Source organism: Synchiropus splendidus, chromosome 1, assembly GCF_027744825.2.
Source record: "Synchiropus splendidus isolate RoL2022-P1 chromosome 1, RoL_Sspl_1.0, whole genome shotgun sequence".
Classification (NCBI taxonomy): Eukaryota; Metazoa; Chordata; class Actinopteri; order Syngnathiformes; family Callionymidae; genus Synchiropus; species Synchiropus splendidus.
In genome coordinates, this window is record NC_071334.1 from 56,166,511 (window position 1) to 56,181,886 (window position 15,376).

The 15,376-nt window shown below is 41.8% G+C and overlaps 1 protein-coding gene across 2 annotated transcripts in view; it reads left to right on the plus strand.

Moving 5' to 3' along the window:
- The window catches only part of LOC128766763 (transmembrane protein 132C-like), a 38,709-nt gene extending 29,485 nt beyond the window's left edge, over window positions 1-9,224 (plus strand). The window contains exons 7-10 of one of the 2 annotated variants that reach the window (XM_053878269.1): window positions 365-545; window positions 3,806-3,919; window positions 3,995-4,186; window positions 6,751-9,224. In XM_053878269.1, the coding sequence (XP_053734244.1) occupies window positions 365-545; window positions 3,806-3,919; window positions 3,995-4,186; window positions 6,751-8,205 (1,942 nt within the window). In that variant the 3' untranslated portion in view covers window positions 8,206-9,224. The remainder of the gene's footprint in view (window positions 1-364; window positions 546-3,805; window positions 3,920-3,994; window positions 4,187-6,750) is intronic. The other variant, XM_053878270.1, reaches the window with a different exon arrangement.
- The last annotated feature ends 6,152 nt before the right edge of the window (window positions 9,225-15,376 follow it).

A 15,376-nucleotide genomic window follows, 5' to 3' on the forward strand; every position in this document is an offset into this window, starting at 1 on the left:
ATGCTTATGAAAATGAGCTGCCAACACTAACAAAAAAAAAAATAATAAGGGAAAAGCCATTTGTTTGACATTCATTTGGTGCTAGCCAGAAATGCAACTAACTGCCCTGGTTCGGGTGCGGAACCGGTGTCTCATGCACACTAATTCAGCTTTTAGGCTCCTCTCAATGTACAGCCGTTTTTCCATCTTGAGTTTTTGGCTTTAAATTTGCTTTTGTCACTTTGAATTCATACGATTCAAATGGTAACAAGTTGTGGAGCATAGTGACTGTTTCATTTCTCAAATGATGCCCGGGACTGACATACGCAACTATTTATTCAGTTTATTACCTGACACGAATGTCTCCATCTCTTCTGTGCGCCAGATCAACATGGGACAGTGATGAAGAGGAGGAGATGAGGAAGGGCCGTGGTTGTATGCTGCAGTACCAGCACACGACCATCAGGGTGATGACTCCATTCACTGCCCAGACTGACTCTCAGGCAATGGCCGACCTGTTGACCAGAGAGAAGTCGGTTAGCTACTTCATGGGACCTGAATGGCAGGTAAACGTTCACTCAGTGAGATACTCAGATCGTTCATTGGGATGGGTTACTTTGACGTGGTATACAGTACTGGAAAAGGTTTTGGGGCAGCCCATGCATTCAGTGTAATGTGTTCTCATGGCAAGACTACTTCATATTCATTTGATGACGTGATTGTTTATTGATTTTTTTCTGTTACTTGTTGACTTTGATACTGGCAATTTTCAGAATTGACATCGTATTAAGTCATGTCTTTAGTTTTGCTGTTTTCTCTTGTAAATAATGAACCGAAATGTACCATTTGTATTTGTTTTATCTGTGTAATGCAGCCTTTTGAAACACACAAAAAAATATTTTCTGAGATTTTTCACAATACACAAAAGTCCACTTTCCCAAATGTACCCATAACTACTACAACCTGAATTGTGGCAGGATAACTCAGCTCGATGATATTATTTTCCTCTGAACAATGCATTGCCTATACTGATAAAGTAAATATACTACCGAGAAAGTAAGTCCTTGTAGATATATTTACTGGGTGGATTTCTCCCACACTATTCATCTCTTTGTAGATATAGATCTTTACTGTGCACGGGGGGTTCTAAAGGGTAATTTAGGGTTTTTAAGTTATTGCTTTATAAAGTTCTCCGCATCTGACATTTTGATAAACGACAGGTTACGAGCAATGTGAACAATATGACGTCACATAGGGATGTATGACTCCAGCGTAGCTCTATTGTTTTTTGACAGAAACATTCCACAGAGACATCTCTCCTCAGCGTTGCGAATGGCATGAAGATGTCCACTGATTCTGACAACTGTATTGTCCTTGCACTACTTGATCTTAGCTCTGCCACTGACATGGTAGATCACCATATTCTGTTCTATTAACAGGCTCAGAGAGTGTCAGCGTCACAAGGGTTGCCTTACATTGGTTGTCGTCTTGTCTTTCTGTTATGAGTTTTACTGTAGCTGTTGTCTCCTTCACATCTTAGTTAATACATTTAAGGGAGTCTGCTCTCTTTGCTATGCAGATGACATACAGTTATACTTCTCTTTAAACCCGAACCAAATTGACAAGGTCGTACAACGGCTCGACTGCCTGGCTGCTCTCAAAGACTGGATGGCCAGCAACTTCCTTCAGCTAAATGCTGATATATTCTAATCATCGCTGCCAACAGCATAGCATCCCGGGTAGCTGACTTTATTGTCTTCCTCAGTACAAATGTGCATTCTAACGCAAGGAATCTCTTTGGTGTTTTTTCGTCCAGGGTATGCTTTTTGATAAACATGTAAACTCCCTATTTTGTACCTGGTTTTTCCACCTGAGAGGTATCGGCAAGCGCCACCATATAGTGTCGTCAACTGAACTACAAATCATTATCTATGCTTTTGTGTCATCCTGTGTGGATTACTGCAATCGCTCTTCACTTTCCTCAATAAATCATCCCTTGATCATCTCCAACTAGTAACAAAACACTGCCGCTAGACCTTTGACCAGAGCCACTAAAACATACCATATCACTCCCATCTTGGCCACTCTGCACTGGCTTCCTGTAGGTTTCAGAATTCAATTCAAGGCCCTGGTCCTTACTTACAGAGCCTCGCAAGGACAGTCTCTGAGTGACATATCCAACCTCTTGTATGAATACACTCCTTCCAGATCACAGAAATCAGCAGAGGGCTGTTGAGCCTATAGGTTGTTCCCCACACTAGGATGAAAACAAGGGGCGATAGAGCCTTTGAGGTGGTAGCTCCAAGGCTGTGGAATGCCCTTCCCTTTAGTTCGAGAGCTGTGGCCTCTGTTGATATTTTTAAGAGGCAGCGGAGAATGCACCCTATTAAATAAACATTTGCCGAAAACCCCTGGTTCTTCTTTTATCCTTCATTTTATTCAGATCAGATTCCAACTGTATATTGCTTTAAGTTGTATCTTATCCTGTTATAGATTGTTATTTTAACTCCTAAGCACCATGCGCTAGATTTAAAAGTAATGTGAGGTGCAGATGAAATACTAGTTCAAATCCCGATTTTACTGCAGAGAGTGACGTCAAGTGGGTTCTAAAAACACGAACACTGACTGCGGTTGCATGCAGAGAATAGCCCGACTAAGGAAATCACTCCATTTAGCCGCTGTGTCCGATTGCATGCAATGTCATGCAGTGGAGAGAAAGCTGATCATTAGGTAATGTCAGCTCTGTGACAAGGGTTGGCGCTGTGAGCCCTTCAGTTCTCCTGCTTCTTCTGCACAGCGATCAGCTAGTTCAACTCAAGAGCCAGAATCAGCGCGTCGAAGTGATGGTTCAACGGCATGATGATCATCAACGTGTTTCCTTCGACAGGTTTCTGCCTTGGAACCTGCTAGTTTCTGAATAAAATAAGATATTCAGAAGAGAGTGTGTAGAGTAACTGAAGCACAGGGTTGCGCTTTAGATCGTGTGTGTGAGCCCTGAATAACTTAGTAACCATGCTACTGTGGTGGTAATGTCTCCCTAAACCAACAAATCGTGTCTTGTGAGACCCAACGTCTTGGTTCTACACATCTACAGGTCTTTGCGAGTGACAACACCACTGACGTCCGGTTTGTTTTATATTTCATCGCAGACGTCAACCAAGACTGAAGACATTACACACACATTCACACTTCTCCACTAATGTTATTAGATTGTCTTCACCTCTGAGGAACAGCTTGTTTACACGGCTGCATGCAGACTTCCTCTAGCTTTTGACCACCCCAGGTTGTGTTGTCCGACTACGTGAAATTTGAATATCTTTTCGTCCTGCAGTCGGACTAAGTTGTTTACATGCATTTTAAAAGTCCTAACTTAGCCAGACTCATGCGGTAATTTGTTGTTCTGGACTGTCAAGTCTTCACTGTTTGATGAGTCCCTATAAGCCTGTCACTATTTCCATTGACGTCAGTAGACCAATCATCCTGGGAGCAGGTCTTAAATGAGTGGAATGTCAATTGCCACTATCTCTGGTTCTGTCCGGTCCCTCAGTGAGTCCTAAATGTCAGCAACCACTATGATAAGCTTGTCTGATTGGTCAATGTTCTGCGACTTGTGCTTGAAGTTGCACCTTCGTTGCCCCGAACAGGCGACATACAGTAACATAACTATCCCATATTGTTGTGCTATAGTTTGACTTTACATGTAAATTGCTTATGATGCTGTTGTCGTGAGCCACATGTTAAATTGCAGCATAGGACTTGAGTCTTCTGTGTCACCTTATGTCTCCTTAATACAGCATGTGAATATTACATGACGTCTGTGTTTCAGGTGGATGTAACCAATCTTGTGCGCTATTTCCTGAAAGTGGGAGACCCAGAAATAGTGAGGCTGCAGGATGGAGTGGTGGTGCATGGGCGGGGAGTGGGTTCTACCACAGTCCAGGTAAGACTTGGAGACTTGCAGTGAGGATTCACAATTTCGGTCACATGCTGGTTGTTGAGGAAGAACCTGTTGCAGGTTTTGTCTCCTCTGACGTCTCTGGTTTTGGCTGAGAGAAGCATCAGGGTGGTGGATGATAAAGTGAGCGTGACCGAGCTCGGAGTGCAGTTGGTATCTGGGCTCTCGCTGTCCTTGCAACGCAGCCCAGGGAGCAACAGGGCGATTGTTGCCATGGCTACCGCTCGGGAGGTGATCACACAGCTCAAACAGGTGAGGAACTGGGAAATTGTGAAAAATAAACTTTAAAAGAATGAGCTGTGAGAACACCCAAGGCTATCTTTTTTGCATTTACCAGTTCTCTGCTAAATAGCTAAGTAGCTGGCACATCAGGCTTCTGAATACGACTGTGTTTAATGAGGGATACAAATGATGTCACCCATACCCCAAATATCCGGCAGTTTTGGCAGCAATACTAGGCGTTTTTTTTTCAACCGTGAAATAAAAGTTTACATGGGAAAATGACAAAAAAAAAAAAAAAAAAAAACACGGAAACAGCACAATATGATGATATAAATGAACTTCTATGTGAGAGTTAACCGAAATTATTTATTTCATTTTTGTAGTACACAATAGAAAATATGTCAACATGGGAAATTGAACTATATCTGAGAAGAACATCACCACCAGAAAGGTGAGATGGAGGGGGTGGAGGGACACCGTGGGCTGGGGCACATATCTGTACAAAAAGGACAGGGGGAAGGAAGTGACATATTGGGCAAGCATAACAAAAGATAGTTCTTGTCCATTTAGGAAATTGGAACCGTGGCATTTCGAGGTTATCAGTGGTTGGAGGTTCCAGTGAATGTGACAGAAACATAAGAGAAAAGAATCACTTCCTAGATCCCTGGAGAATTGTGATCCGTGCAATGCAATCTCTTGTGGATGATGATCCATGACATAGAGAGAAGTTCATATTGACATTTACACAGCTGCCTCTCGCATAATGTTGACAGGATGGTGTTTCAAACTTGATGCATGTCACTGAATAAAAAAGTTTAGCATTATTTTGCGATGGGCTTGTGTGTTAGTCACGAATGATAACGTGCAGAAACAAGTCATAAGAACGTACAAAGTACATGAAAAACAGTGTGCAGTTGTATCATTTCAACATATATCATTTTGAGAATTTCGTGCTCAAGTTTTATTTTTGCCTCTTACTCTGTGATGAGCTTCTTTGACTCTTACGCCCACTGGCTGATAGCACTGACATCAAATCGCAGACGGACGGCCCACGTTGTCCTTATTGTTGACATCAAACCTTTGGTGAGCTATTCAGAATTAATTTAAATAGCTATTTTCTGTCACTCCTCTGTCCAAGCTGTCACACTTTGTTCACGGTGACACAAAATGATTATCTTTTCAGAGACACATTTGAGTCATCCTGGTTGCTGCGTTTCTTGAAATTTTTTCTTGAAATTTTCTTTCACTTTATTCATGCGTTGGCAGCATGTAGTTAGATTTGAGCAGGGGATCATCTGTCGATCGTACTCTCAGCTCGGAAAGCAGCACTTCCAAAATAAAATAAGAATACAAAAAACAGTGATTTCAAATATAAACAGAATTTTTTTTTCACTTCATTTGCTCATATAATGTGAGCACCAAATGCACCATAATATATAATAATAATATAATGCAGTGCAATGTCCTGCGAACCCGCTGTGAAGGGATGTAAAATTTCCACTCTGAACTTGGCTTGTTTAGACTGTATTTTTCATGTTTCCAATTAAATTTCTCTATGAAGGGACAATTTGAGTTGTTTTATGCAACAGTGATCCTGTGCGTGTAATATTTGTCCCCTTGTTTTGTGTCGACTGAACTGTGCTCCCAGACCCGACTACCATCGATCTCCCACGCTGTGCGAGACTGCAAACGGGCTGTCATGGAGCACGTAGGATCATTTAGAAAGCTCACTCGCATTTAGCACTTTCAGCCATGGCAGCCTGCCCATTTAAGACCAGCATGCACCACAGGCATAGGATGGCAATTAGGCGCTCCATAGCTGTTGCAGAGACAGCTCACTTCACTGACTGAAAACTGGAGCTGTCCTGTTTCTGACCCTGTCAGTAGCACACCAAGCCCGCCAGGATGACAAATGTTTAACCGATTAAAAAGCTGCTAATATGTGGAGGGCACAATGTGTTCACCGCTCGTTCATGACAGTGACTCACATTAGCAGGAAATAGGTCAGTGTGTGTTCATGTCATCACTTGCTTTTGATCCCATTCAAATGTCTTTCAGAATTCAGGACTGTGTTTAGTTGCGTGTAATTACTGGACTTGTGACAACGGAATGTGGCATTCTTCAGCAAACAAAGAATTATGGCATCATAAAGGTTACCAAGTCATGGTACCATAGCATAGTAAAAATGTTGGCCACAGGCAGGTATTGAAAATAGTCAGTGAGGCATCATTATGAGGTAAAGTGCGAGCCATTGCGATTCAGTTGTGGCTGTGCCCATGCTACATCTGGACTCATAGTGACGGGCGAGTGATGCTGGTCACATATATGCAGCGAGGGTCGGACCAACGCCCTGAATCCACCATTCTCATGAAGACTGTCACTGCAGATGCATGCCTGACATATTTTCTTGAGTTGCAGCTCAGTCACTCGGTTTAAATCACAATGGAATCTGCTGTAGGAGAGAGCCAACTCAGGTTCTAGCACTATTCGGGCTGAGCCCTCGTGACTTCTGTTGACGGCCAATGTATCTGACACAAGAACGTTCGAAATCTAAACTGAAGACCTCTGTTTCTTTTTTTCTTTCTTGTGTTCAGGAAGCTGTGGTGAGCTGCTGGGTTCAATTCAGCGATGGTGCGGTGACTCCCCTTGACCTGTTTGACCGCAATGTCTACTCTTTGACAGTCTCCACTCCTGATGAGTCAGTGGCAGTGGTGCGCCGAACACCCCAGTCCACGTTTGTCGTGGCGCAGGGTGAAGGCCAGGGTCACAGTGCTGTTGTGAAAGTGGAGCTACGGATCTGCGAAGAATGCCAAAAGTCCAAGAGGAAGAGCAAGTTGGTAGTTGGCTCCGGACTTCTCAAGATTAGCTTCCAAAATAGTAAAGGAAGTGTAGTTAGCCGCGAGGGGTTCAAAGATAACGCTGGAGGGGCAGCTGAAGCTTTGGGAGAGGTAAAAACCACAGTCACCACAAGGGAAATATTTAGTGACGTAGGTAAATGGTTGCTTCGAAGGACGGTAAATAGCCAGTCGGCCATGATGGAAGCAACCACCTCGCGACCATTTTCCTCCACAACCCTGCGGGCACAAGTCGCAGTGGCAACCAAAATGCCTAAAGGGAACTCATTAAAACCTCCCTCACCGACTTTGTCAACTGTGGGCCAAAAGATCTTTCGTGCCACACCAGGCTCTGCCAGTCAGCCTGTTACATCTGGTGGAACAAATAAAGATGAGGAGCAGCGGAAAGGCTTTGGAACCATGCTTGATATTTCAGAGACATCCACCAAAAAGATCATGGTTACTCCCAAGAAAGATAGCCCAAAGTTTAAAACACCCCGACTCATAGAAAGTGACCTTATCCAGACATTTAAAGCCATGTCTGACTTGGAAATTGGCATGTATGCGTTGCTCGGGGTGTCTTGCATAGCCATCCTGGGATTTTTGCTCAACTGTGCTTCGTATAAGCTTTGTTTCAGGAAACACAAGACCCCTATTAAGTATGGACAAGCGCCCACTGGTGAGCAAAAGACTCACAAGCATGACTGGGTTTGGCTTGGACACAATAATAATGTCGACCCCGCACCAGGCGTACCAAATCAAGTGTCTACACTGAAGCGAAAGGCCGACAGGACTCCTCTGGAGCCACGTCATTCTATAGACTCGGCGGGGCAAGGCAGCGTAAATACCCCCCTTCCAACTGTTAGTCTACCAATCATGCCGGAAAGAACTGCGACACTGGGCCGCAGCAGAGCAAGTGCCAGTCAACAAGGGAAAAGGAAACCAATTGATCCAATGGCGAACCGCTCGGCCACATTGCTGGCCCGGCCTCATCGCAATGAGCCACTTCATTCGCCGACCAGCAAGCGAAATCAAGTCCAGTTCACCACGTTTACCACTCTTGACATCAAGCATCTCGCAGCGCTGAAGAGAAATGGAGTCGACCTCAACTGGTCTAATGAACAGGCACAGAATCAGTTGCCCCCCGCTGAACCGCAGATGCCATTACCGGACATGCCCTGGCCTGTGGTCAAACCTCTCGGAGAGCCTCAGTGAGTCCATTAGATTAGGTGGAATATCGATAAGGAAAAAAAAAAAGTTTCTTTTCTGAAGAGACATGACAATTTTTGAGGGGAACTGATTCCGTTGAGAATGCAGGAGCACGAAAAAGAAAATAATTTTGGAGTCAAACCCAGTTACACACAGTACTGTTGACCTCCTGCTCACCCAATTTACAGTACGTATCGAGTCAAACTGAAAACAGTAATCCCAACTCAAGCTTGCACTCATTTGAGATACAATGTGTGAGGACACACGTTGCATAAGATGATATTTATCTACTTTATTTTTTGATGCAGATTTTTCTTAGGGACTGATTGAAGACTAAAGCCTGGCTCCAAGAGTGTCAGAACAGGAATTGTAATTAATTTCAAATGTAAAAAGGGAACTCCTGGGATGTAGATACTGAGACTATATTATTTGTACAGTAATAATGTATCTTTAAGAAAACATATGACTTTTTTTTTACAAGTTATTGTTTTGTATTTAAAATAAATGTCCTAAATGGACCATTCTGTTTATATCTGCCAACTATATTCTTTATAATGTCTGTTCTCCTTGTTGAAATACACCGGTAGATGTCTAGATAAATGCAGCATGGTTGTATGGTTATTTCTTCCAAATAAAATTTCCAGCCTTTTTTTTCTCTTTACTCTTCATATCTCAGGAGAGTTAGTGTGCTATTTGTCAAAGACTTTTCTTTTTCAACCTATCTGTCACGGCTGTTTTCACAAAATATGTAAATGGAAAGCACTATGCAAATAAAGCTACAGAGTCTGAGGTGGTATTGTTACTGATTCTTTTAATAAAAGTACCTTGGGCAACATGCTCCTCCCAGGTGCCTCGTTCTACAATTTGTCAAAATGTCTAATTGTGGTCTCTGTAGAGGAAATTAACATATTCAAGTGTAAAAATGATAATGCTGCTGCCTTTTCTGTGTAATTTCCTGTTTTCTTGAACCAAAAAGTTTTGTGGATTCCCAATGCAATTGTACAAATAAAGAACCGATCTAGATATTTGGCCGCATGTATTTTTTAAATGATTATATATATTTTTAATGATCAGTATTCAGTTGTTTTTGTTTCGATGCTCTTCAATGGTCTATCACAACGGATGTTTGTGGGCAGATTGTAGTGAATGGTTGGGATTAACTAAAGCTCCGGTATGAATCAAAAGGATTTATTTTTCTTTAATCACCAGTGATTTAATGCTGATGTCATAAATTGCTGTTTGACGTCGATGGCAATATTTGGATCAAAACCCCTGACAGATTTTACTGTACAGAACCTTTTCGAAAAAAGCATCGGAATGGACAAAGGATAAGAAGCTCTATATGCTCGATGGAATTATTTCAGGGCTAAACAGATGCACCACAGATTTACCCATCTGGTCCTGAGAATACACTGAAACATTTAAGGTGAAAAACAAAGCAAAATTAAACTGCAGACATGTTCTCATCCTGTCGTTGAACTTCACGGTGTGAACACAGTGTTGACAAAAAAAAAGGTTTTATCCCAATTTTGCAACCTGCTCGGTGTCTGCTGCCTCTGAAAACTCTTGCGGTCTATTTATCTGCTGGAGTAAACAAACTCAGCAGAGATGGGTTCATAGATGCTGTGTGTGTCAGTGCCTGCCCTGTTGTGTCACCAGTAGGATGAGGTCTGATCTCTATCGAAAATTGATAGACAAGCTTATTATAGAGGCATAAATGCGACACAGTTGATATGGCCAGGCAGTTGCAACATGTTGCAGTTGGTTTTCCGAAGAACATCTGTGCTCAAACCGTGACCTGAATGCAAATTTTTATACATAAAAAAGCACTCAAAGACGGCAGGCCTCCATGAAGCTGATACTTTGCTTTCACATTATGAATTTTTTCCCCAACCAATGTTATTGGCTACAATCTATTTTATCTTCAAATGAGCTCAAGAAGTGTCCAAGAACTGCAGATTGGGAAAGTGATGCACATGGTAATTTGGAAATTTGGCCATCTGTTTTTGTCCTCAAAAAATACAATTTTGAGTTTAGACAAGATCGACAGGTCAAAGACTCAAAAATGTAGTAGTGTAACCCCCATTATACACCGGCAGTAGACAGAGCTGACATGGAGTTTTTTTCAATATGTTTTTTTGATATATTTTCCCATAATTGAATAAAATTCTGTTTTGTTTTTTTCACGTTCCCTCCTTTACAAGGGAGCAAAACATGTGTATGTGCGACTGTTTTACTGGTTTAAAATATAATTACTCCACATTTATTTCATCTATGTATTGATACTCTTTTGGGAATTTGAAACGTCATCGATACCATTGAGCTCATTTGGACAACAGATGGCAGTACCAAAAAGAAAGTATGAAAACACCATATGATTGCTAAAACATGAACATTGGAGTTAGACAAAAAAACAAAAAAGCAAAGTTGTGATGTTTCCTCTGAATTGCAGGTTGTCATGGGAAGTTTATTTTCTCCTTTTTTTATGGGAAAATTTCGGAGCTACTGATGCAAAGCTATTATTTATATTTCTGAATATTAAAATAAAAATAAAAAAAATCTAATTTTGAGTTTATTAAGTTTCTAAATGGCACTGTTGAAACATGGCTACAATTCAGCTTTGGTTTCTGGTCAATAAAGCGTGTCAAGACAAGAGTCGGGTCCGTCCGTCCGTATCATTACAGCATGATTTCTAATCTCAAGCATCAGCTTTTCCTATTGACAGATTTAAGGGATTGAGGTCATTGTGATGGGGGATTAGTGTGCATTAGCGGACCTTCTCCATAGCAGACTCCTGTTAATGTAGGCCGGAAAAGACAAGGTCACTTCTCCGCCAAGGTTGTGCTCCTTCGGGATCTGGTTACACACAGTCACCTGTGCATTTCACTGAAGAGGACAAAAGCATTGTGACTTAATTTTTAAACCGAAAACATTAGAACTCAAAAGACAACAGCAGGCAGGCAGACGCGAGGATCCCAGTCCTGAGATGAGAGCGCCGAGTCTGTCAGCTCAGGTGGAGCGGGACTCATGCAGGATGGCAGCTCATTAAGACACAGCACCTCCTGCTTCCAGCGCGGCACTTGTCGCTGTCGTTCCTTGTCAGCAGATTGTCAGCACTGGCTGTGCATCATAAGATAATGTCACCGACGAACGGGACAAAAATCTGAAACCAAGTTCTTCAGGTTAATGAGACAGCTTGAAGTAAACATCTTTTTCCAGAAAAGAAAGGAACTTACTGCAGAGGAAATTTTCAAAGTGTTGAATGGATGATTCCCACTGTGGCAACATTTGTCACATGCTGTGGCTGAAATATCCCGCTGCACCTCACAAAAGGCGGCAGATACCATAGCAGCGTTTGAAAAGAACCACCTGGTTGAAAGCCATCACAACAGATGAAACAAATGAAGAAATGAACTTAATCCAATCCTAACCAAAAATAGCATTAACTCATCATTTAGCCGTTATAATCCAACACATTATTATGAAAAAATTATGTCTGAAATAATGGCATTTATTAGTCGACTTAAAATAGCACTAGCACACTGCTTCAAACCAAGCATTTCGACTAACAAAGTTTTAACTCATGGCAAACGATTTGAAAGTCCATCACCAGTGGCAACCCTGAAGATAGGCCTCCTGTTTTTCACTGGAGCACCTTGGATTGGAATATACAGGCTTCTCTGCACACACCAGGCTTTCTTTAGTGGGTCCTTCCCACTTCAAACCTCAGCAGAGTCAGATCGACAGGTCAAAGACTCAAAAATGTAGTAGTGTAACCCCCATTATACACCGGCAGTAGACAGAGCTGACATGGAGTTTTTTCAAAAAGAATGAATTACACCTCAGACTGAGTTTCACAGAGCAGGGGACTCGCTGAACATTGTGCTTTAAGTCAGTCAGTCATCAATGTGTTTTAGAATTTTTAGCTCAGACAATATAATGCGCACTTGGATATATTTATTCAGCATAAAATATCTGCCAAACCGCTAAACCATGATTGAATAAAATTCAGTTTGAGGTTTTTTCACGCTCCCTCCTTTACAAGGGAGCAAAAACATGTCTATGTGTGACTGTTTTACTGGTTTAAAATATAATTACTGCACATTTATTTCATCCATGTATTGATACTCTTTTGGGAATTCGAAATGTCATCGATACCATTGAGCTCATTTGGACAGCAGATGGCAGTACCAAAGAGAAAGTATGAAAGCGCCATATGATTGCTAAAACATGAACATTGGAGTTAGAAAAAAAAGAAAAGTTGTCTGGAATAAACTTATATATTTTTTCTCTGATTTATCTGACGACCTATTCGTATAAGGGCCACACAGCAGCAAGAAGGTCGCGGGTTTAATTCCCGGGTCTGCGTGGAGTTTGCATGTTCTATATAGATAGATAGATAGATAGATTAGAAATTCCCATTTCCAGCAGCATGACAGGTGGAAACATAAGAGCAAGTAAAAACAAAAAATAAAGATAAGAAAAAATAAAATAAACAAACAACAACAGTCCAGCATGTGAATGTGTGTGTGTGTGCGAAATAAAGTGCATGTGTGTCTATGGTGTGAGTGTGTAGTGAGTCCGGAGTGTATTTGTCCATTTTATCGTCCTCCCTGAGAGATGTTGAAGAGCCGAATGGCATGGGGAAGATTAGAAGGCTCTAACCTTGGCCAATGACTGCTGGTATAGGCTCCAACACTGCCCTCAACCCTGAAAAGCACTACGCCATGTTTAGCTGCCAATGCAAGTATTGGTATTAGTATAAGGATTTCATTGTTTCGCGCCCTTGATCCTGATTGGTCAGCATCTCTTTGCTGCCTGATGGTATGAAGCGGGCTTTTGTCAAACCATGGAAATAACAGTCAGTCTAGCTTTTACGCCTTAGCTGATGCATGATCCTGAACCTTCACAGTCTACAGAACTACGGACCACTGTATCCACCACCTTTGCCTGGATCGTGTTTCCAGACGTAATGAACTGAATGTTTAATATCTGACATAAAGTTAAAACCGAAACTTCAGCCTATTCATGACTCCATTCTCAAATGATAATTCATACCTGCTCCCTTTGTGACGTTTCCTCTGAATTGCAGGTTGTCAAGAGAAGTTTATTTTCTCCCAATCTTTTTTAAATGTTTTTTTATTTTTTAATTTCGGAGCTACCAATGCGAAGCTATTATTTATATTTCTGAATATATAATTACATCCTGCAACATAATTTGACATTGGTGACATTAAATTAACCAAACATTCCAATTTTTTTTTTTTGCTCACAGTTGTAATAACACTGTCAACAACATGACAAAGTCTGACCTAGCGTGACAACATTGAAGGTGAATGATGAAGAAGCTGCCGGCTGCCGTTGCAGCTATGCTTCCACTTCGTTTGAGATCTGAAGAGCCGAGTTTGTGACGAATGCTTCTGTGCTGTAAATTTACAAGCGACGGCAGAAGGATGTGTTTGTGATCCGAGACAGTCCAGAAACAAGGTTCCAGTAGTCAGCCTAATTTGGTATTCAAATTCAATTCTTCAACATAAGCTTATTTGTAAAAACACCCCGCCTCAAACTGTAAACACACAGGGCGTAAGACAGTAAGACAAGTAAGAGAAAATAATGTTTATCTTGCATTTCTGCAGCACACCGTCTCCAAATATTTATTGTTTTTGCTTGTTTTAGTGCTGACACTGTGTGGTCCACTGAATATAGAACGTTTGAATGTGCCACATAAAGCGGTTTTTGCTGCAGTCAAAAATCTGCTATGGAGACGAGAAAAAAAAGGAGGTGCGGGGGGGCGTCATCCTTCTACAAAGCTGTAATGGACAGTCTCATTGACTCACAGCTGAGATCATTTTTTATTTGTTTAAAGACATGTCTCTCATGTATCTGAGGATTGCGGTTAAAAGTTCAAAGTATCGATTTCACTTCTGACAAAAGGTTCAGGTGGCACAGAAACATCCAGAGGATGGTTTACTTGAGTAATTTTAGCCTAACTATTACTATAGCAGGTGCAATGTTGGAAGGCCTACAGAAGTCCACCGCAGTCCATGGCATTGAATTCAGCATAGATAGATGGAACCTAGGGACCAATGATATTCTTACCCACAACAGCCATCGTACCTGAGTGTCTGATGGGTAGGCAATTTTACAAGGTTGATGAGGTTGCACGAAACAGTGTTCTAATTTTCAGAGGTCACTAGATGGCGCTCTTGGTTTAGAAATGATGTAAGGTTGAAATGAAATAGCCAAAGTCTATGTTGCAGACAGTGTCACCCTGTGGCCTCTGAAAATGAGGACACTGTTTCATGATACCTCATCCACTCATCACTTCTCTTGACTGTGCTGGGAGCAGTGGGACCCATTTTCTTTACAATCTCTTCCTTGTCCATCTTCTGCTACATCTAGTTATTATCAGTCTTGCCTTTCCCACCAGGGCTTGCTTCCGTCCGAGGCCCGACCTGTGAATTAGGTCACTCTCCTTCACCTCCTTTTAGCTCCTCATCTCTCCTTTGTCCAACTTCGTCTGCTACTGTATCCCTCCTCTCCACATAAACCCTTGAACATGGCACCTGACCCTCCCTGCACATTTCTGATTTTAAGCCATGCACTTGGGTTTCTTTGTTGGACCGTCGGCACATTACTGCTTGTTTTTGTGAACTTGGTTGTACCAGTTTTTACCACCTTGTCATTTCCATCCTCTGAGTCAAGACAAATAAAAGCCCTGTCCACTAACCATCACACATTAGGTCTCGTGGGCAAGTGATACCAGTAATGCGTTACTTAGTTACTCTTATATCACAACCTTTTTTGGTAAAAACTAATCTAACGCGTTACTATTTCTAACAAAGTAATCCAAGTTACTTATCTAAGTCACCGAGCATTACTATTGTTGCCCTTGTCGGGAAGCGAAATATTACCATTCGCTTTCTACAACTTTGCGTCTTTGGGTTGGGCATGACGTCATGTGCGCGTCATGTCACGATTTCAACACGCGGGCAGCTCACGTGTCAAGCTGCTGGTTACACTGCAGTAAAAAACAGACCCGTGAGCAGAGAGGTACACATTTCTAGATGAAAACACAGCCACTACTTTGAATTAGTGCCTGCTATAGATGTCAATACATGACTGTATTAACCCTGCAGGCTCCACCAACGCGCAGAAATCACTGGTTAAAGAGAAC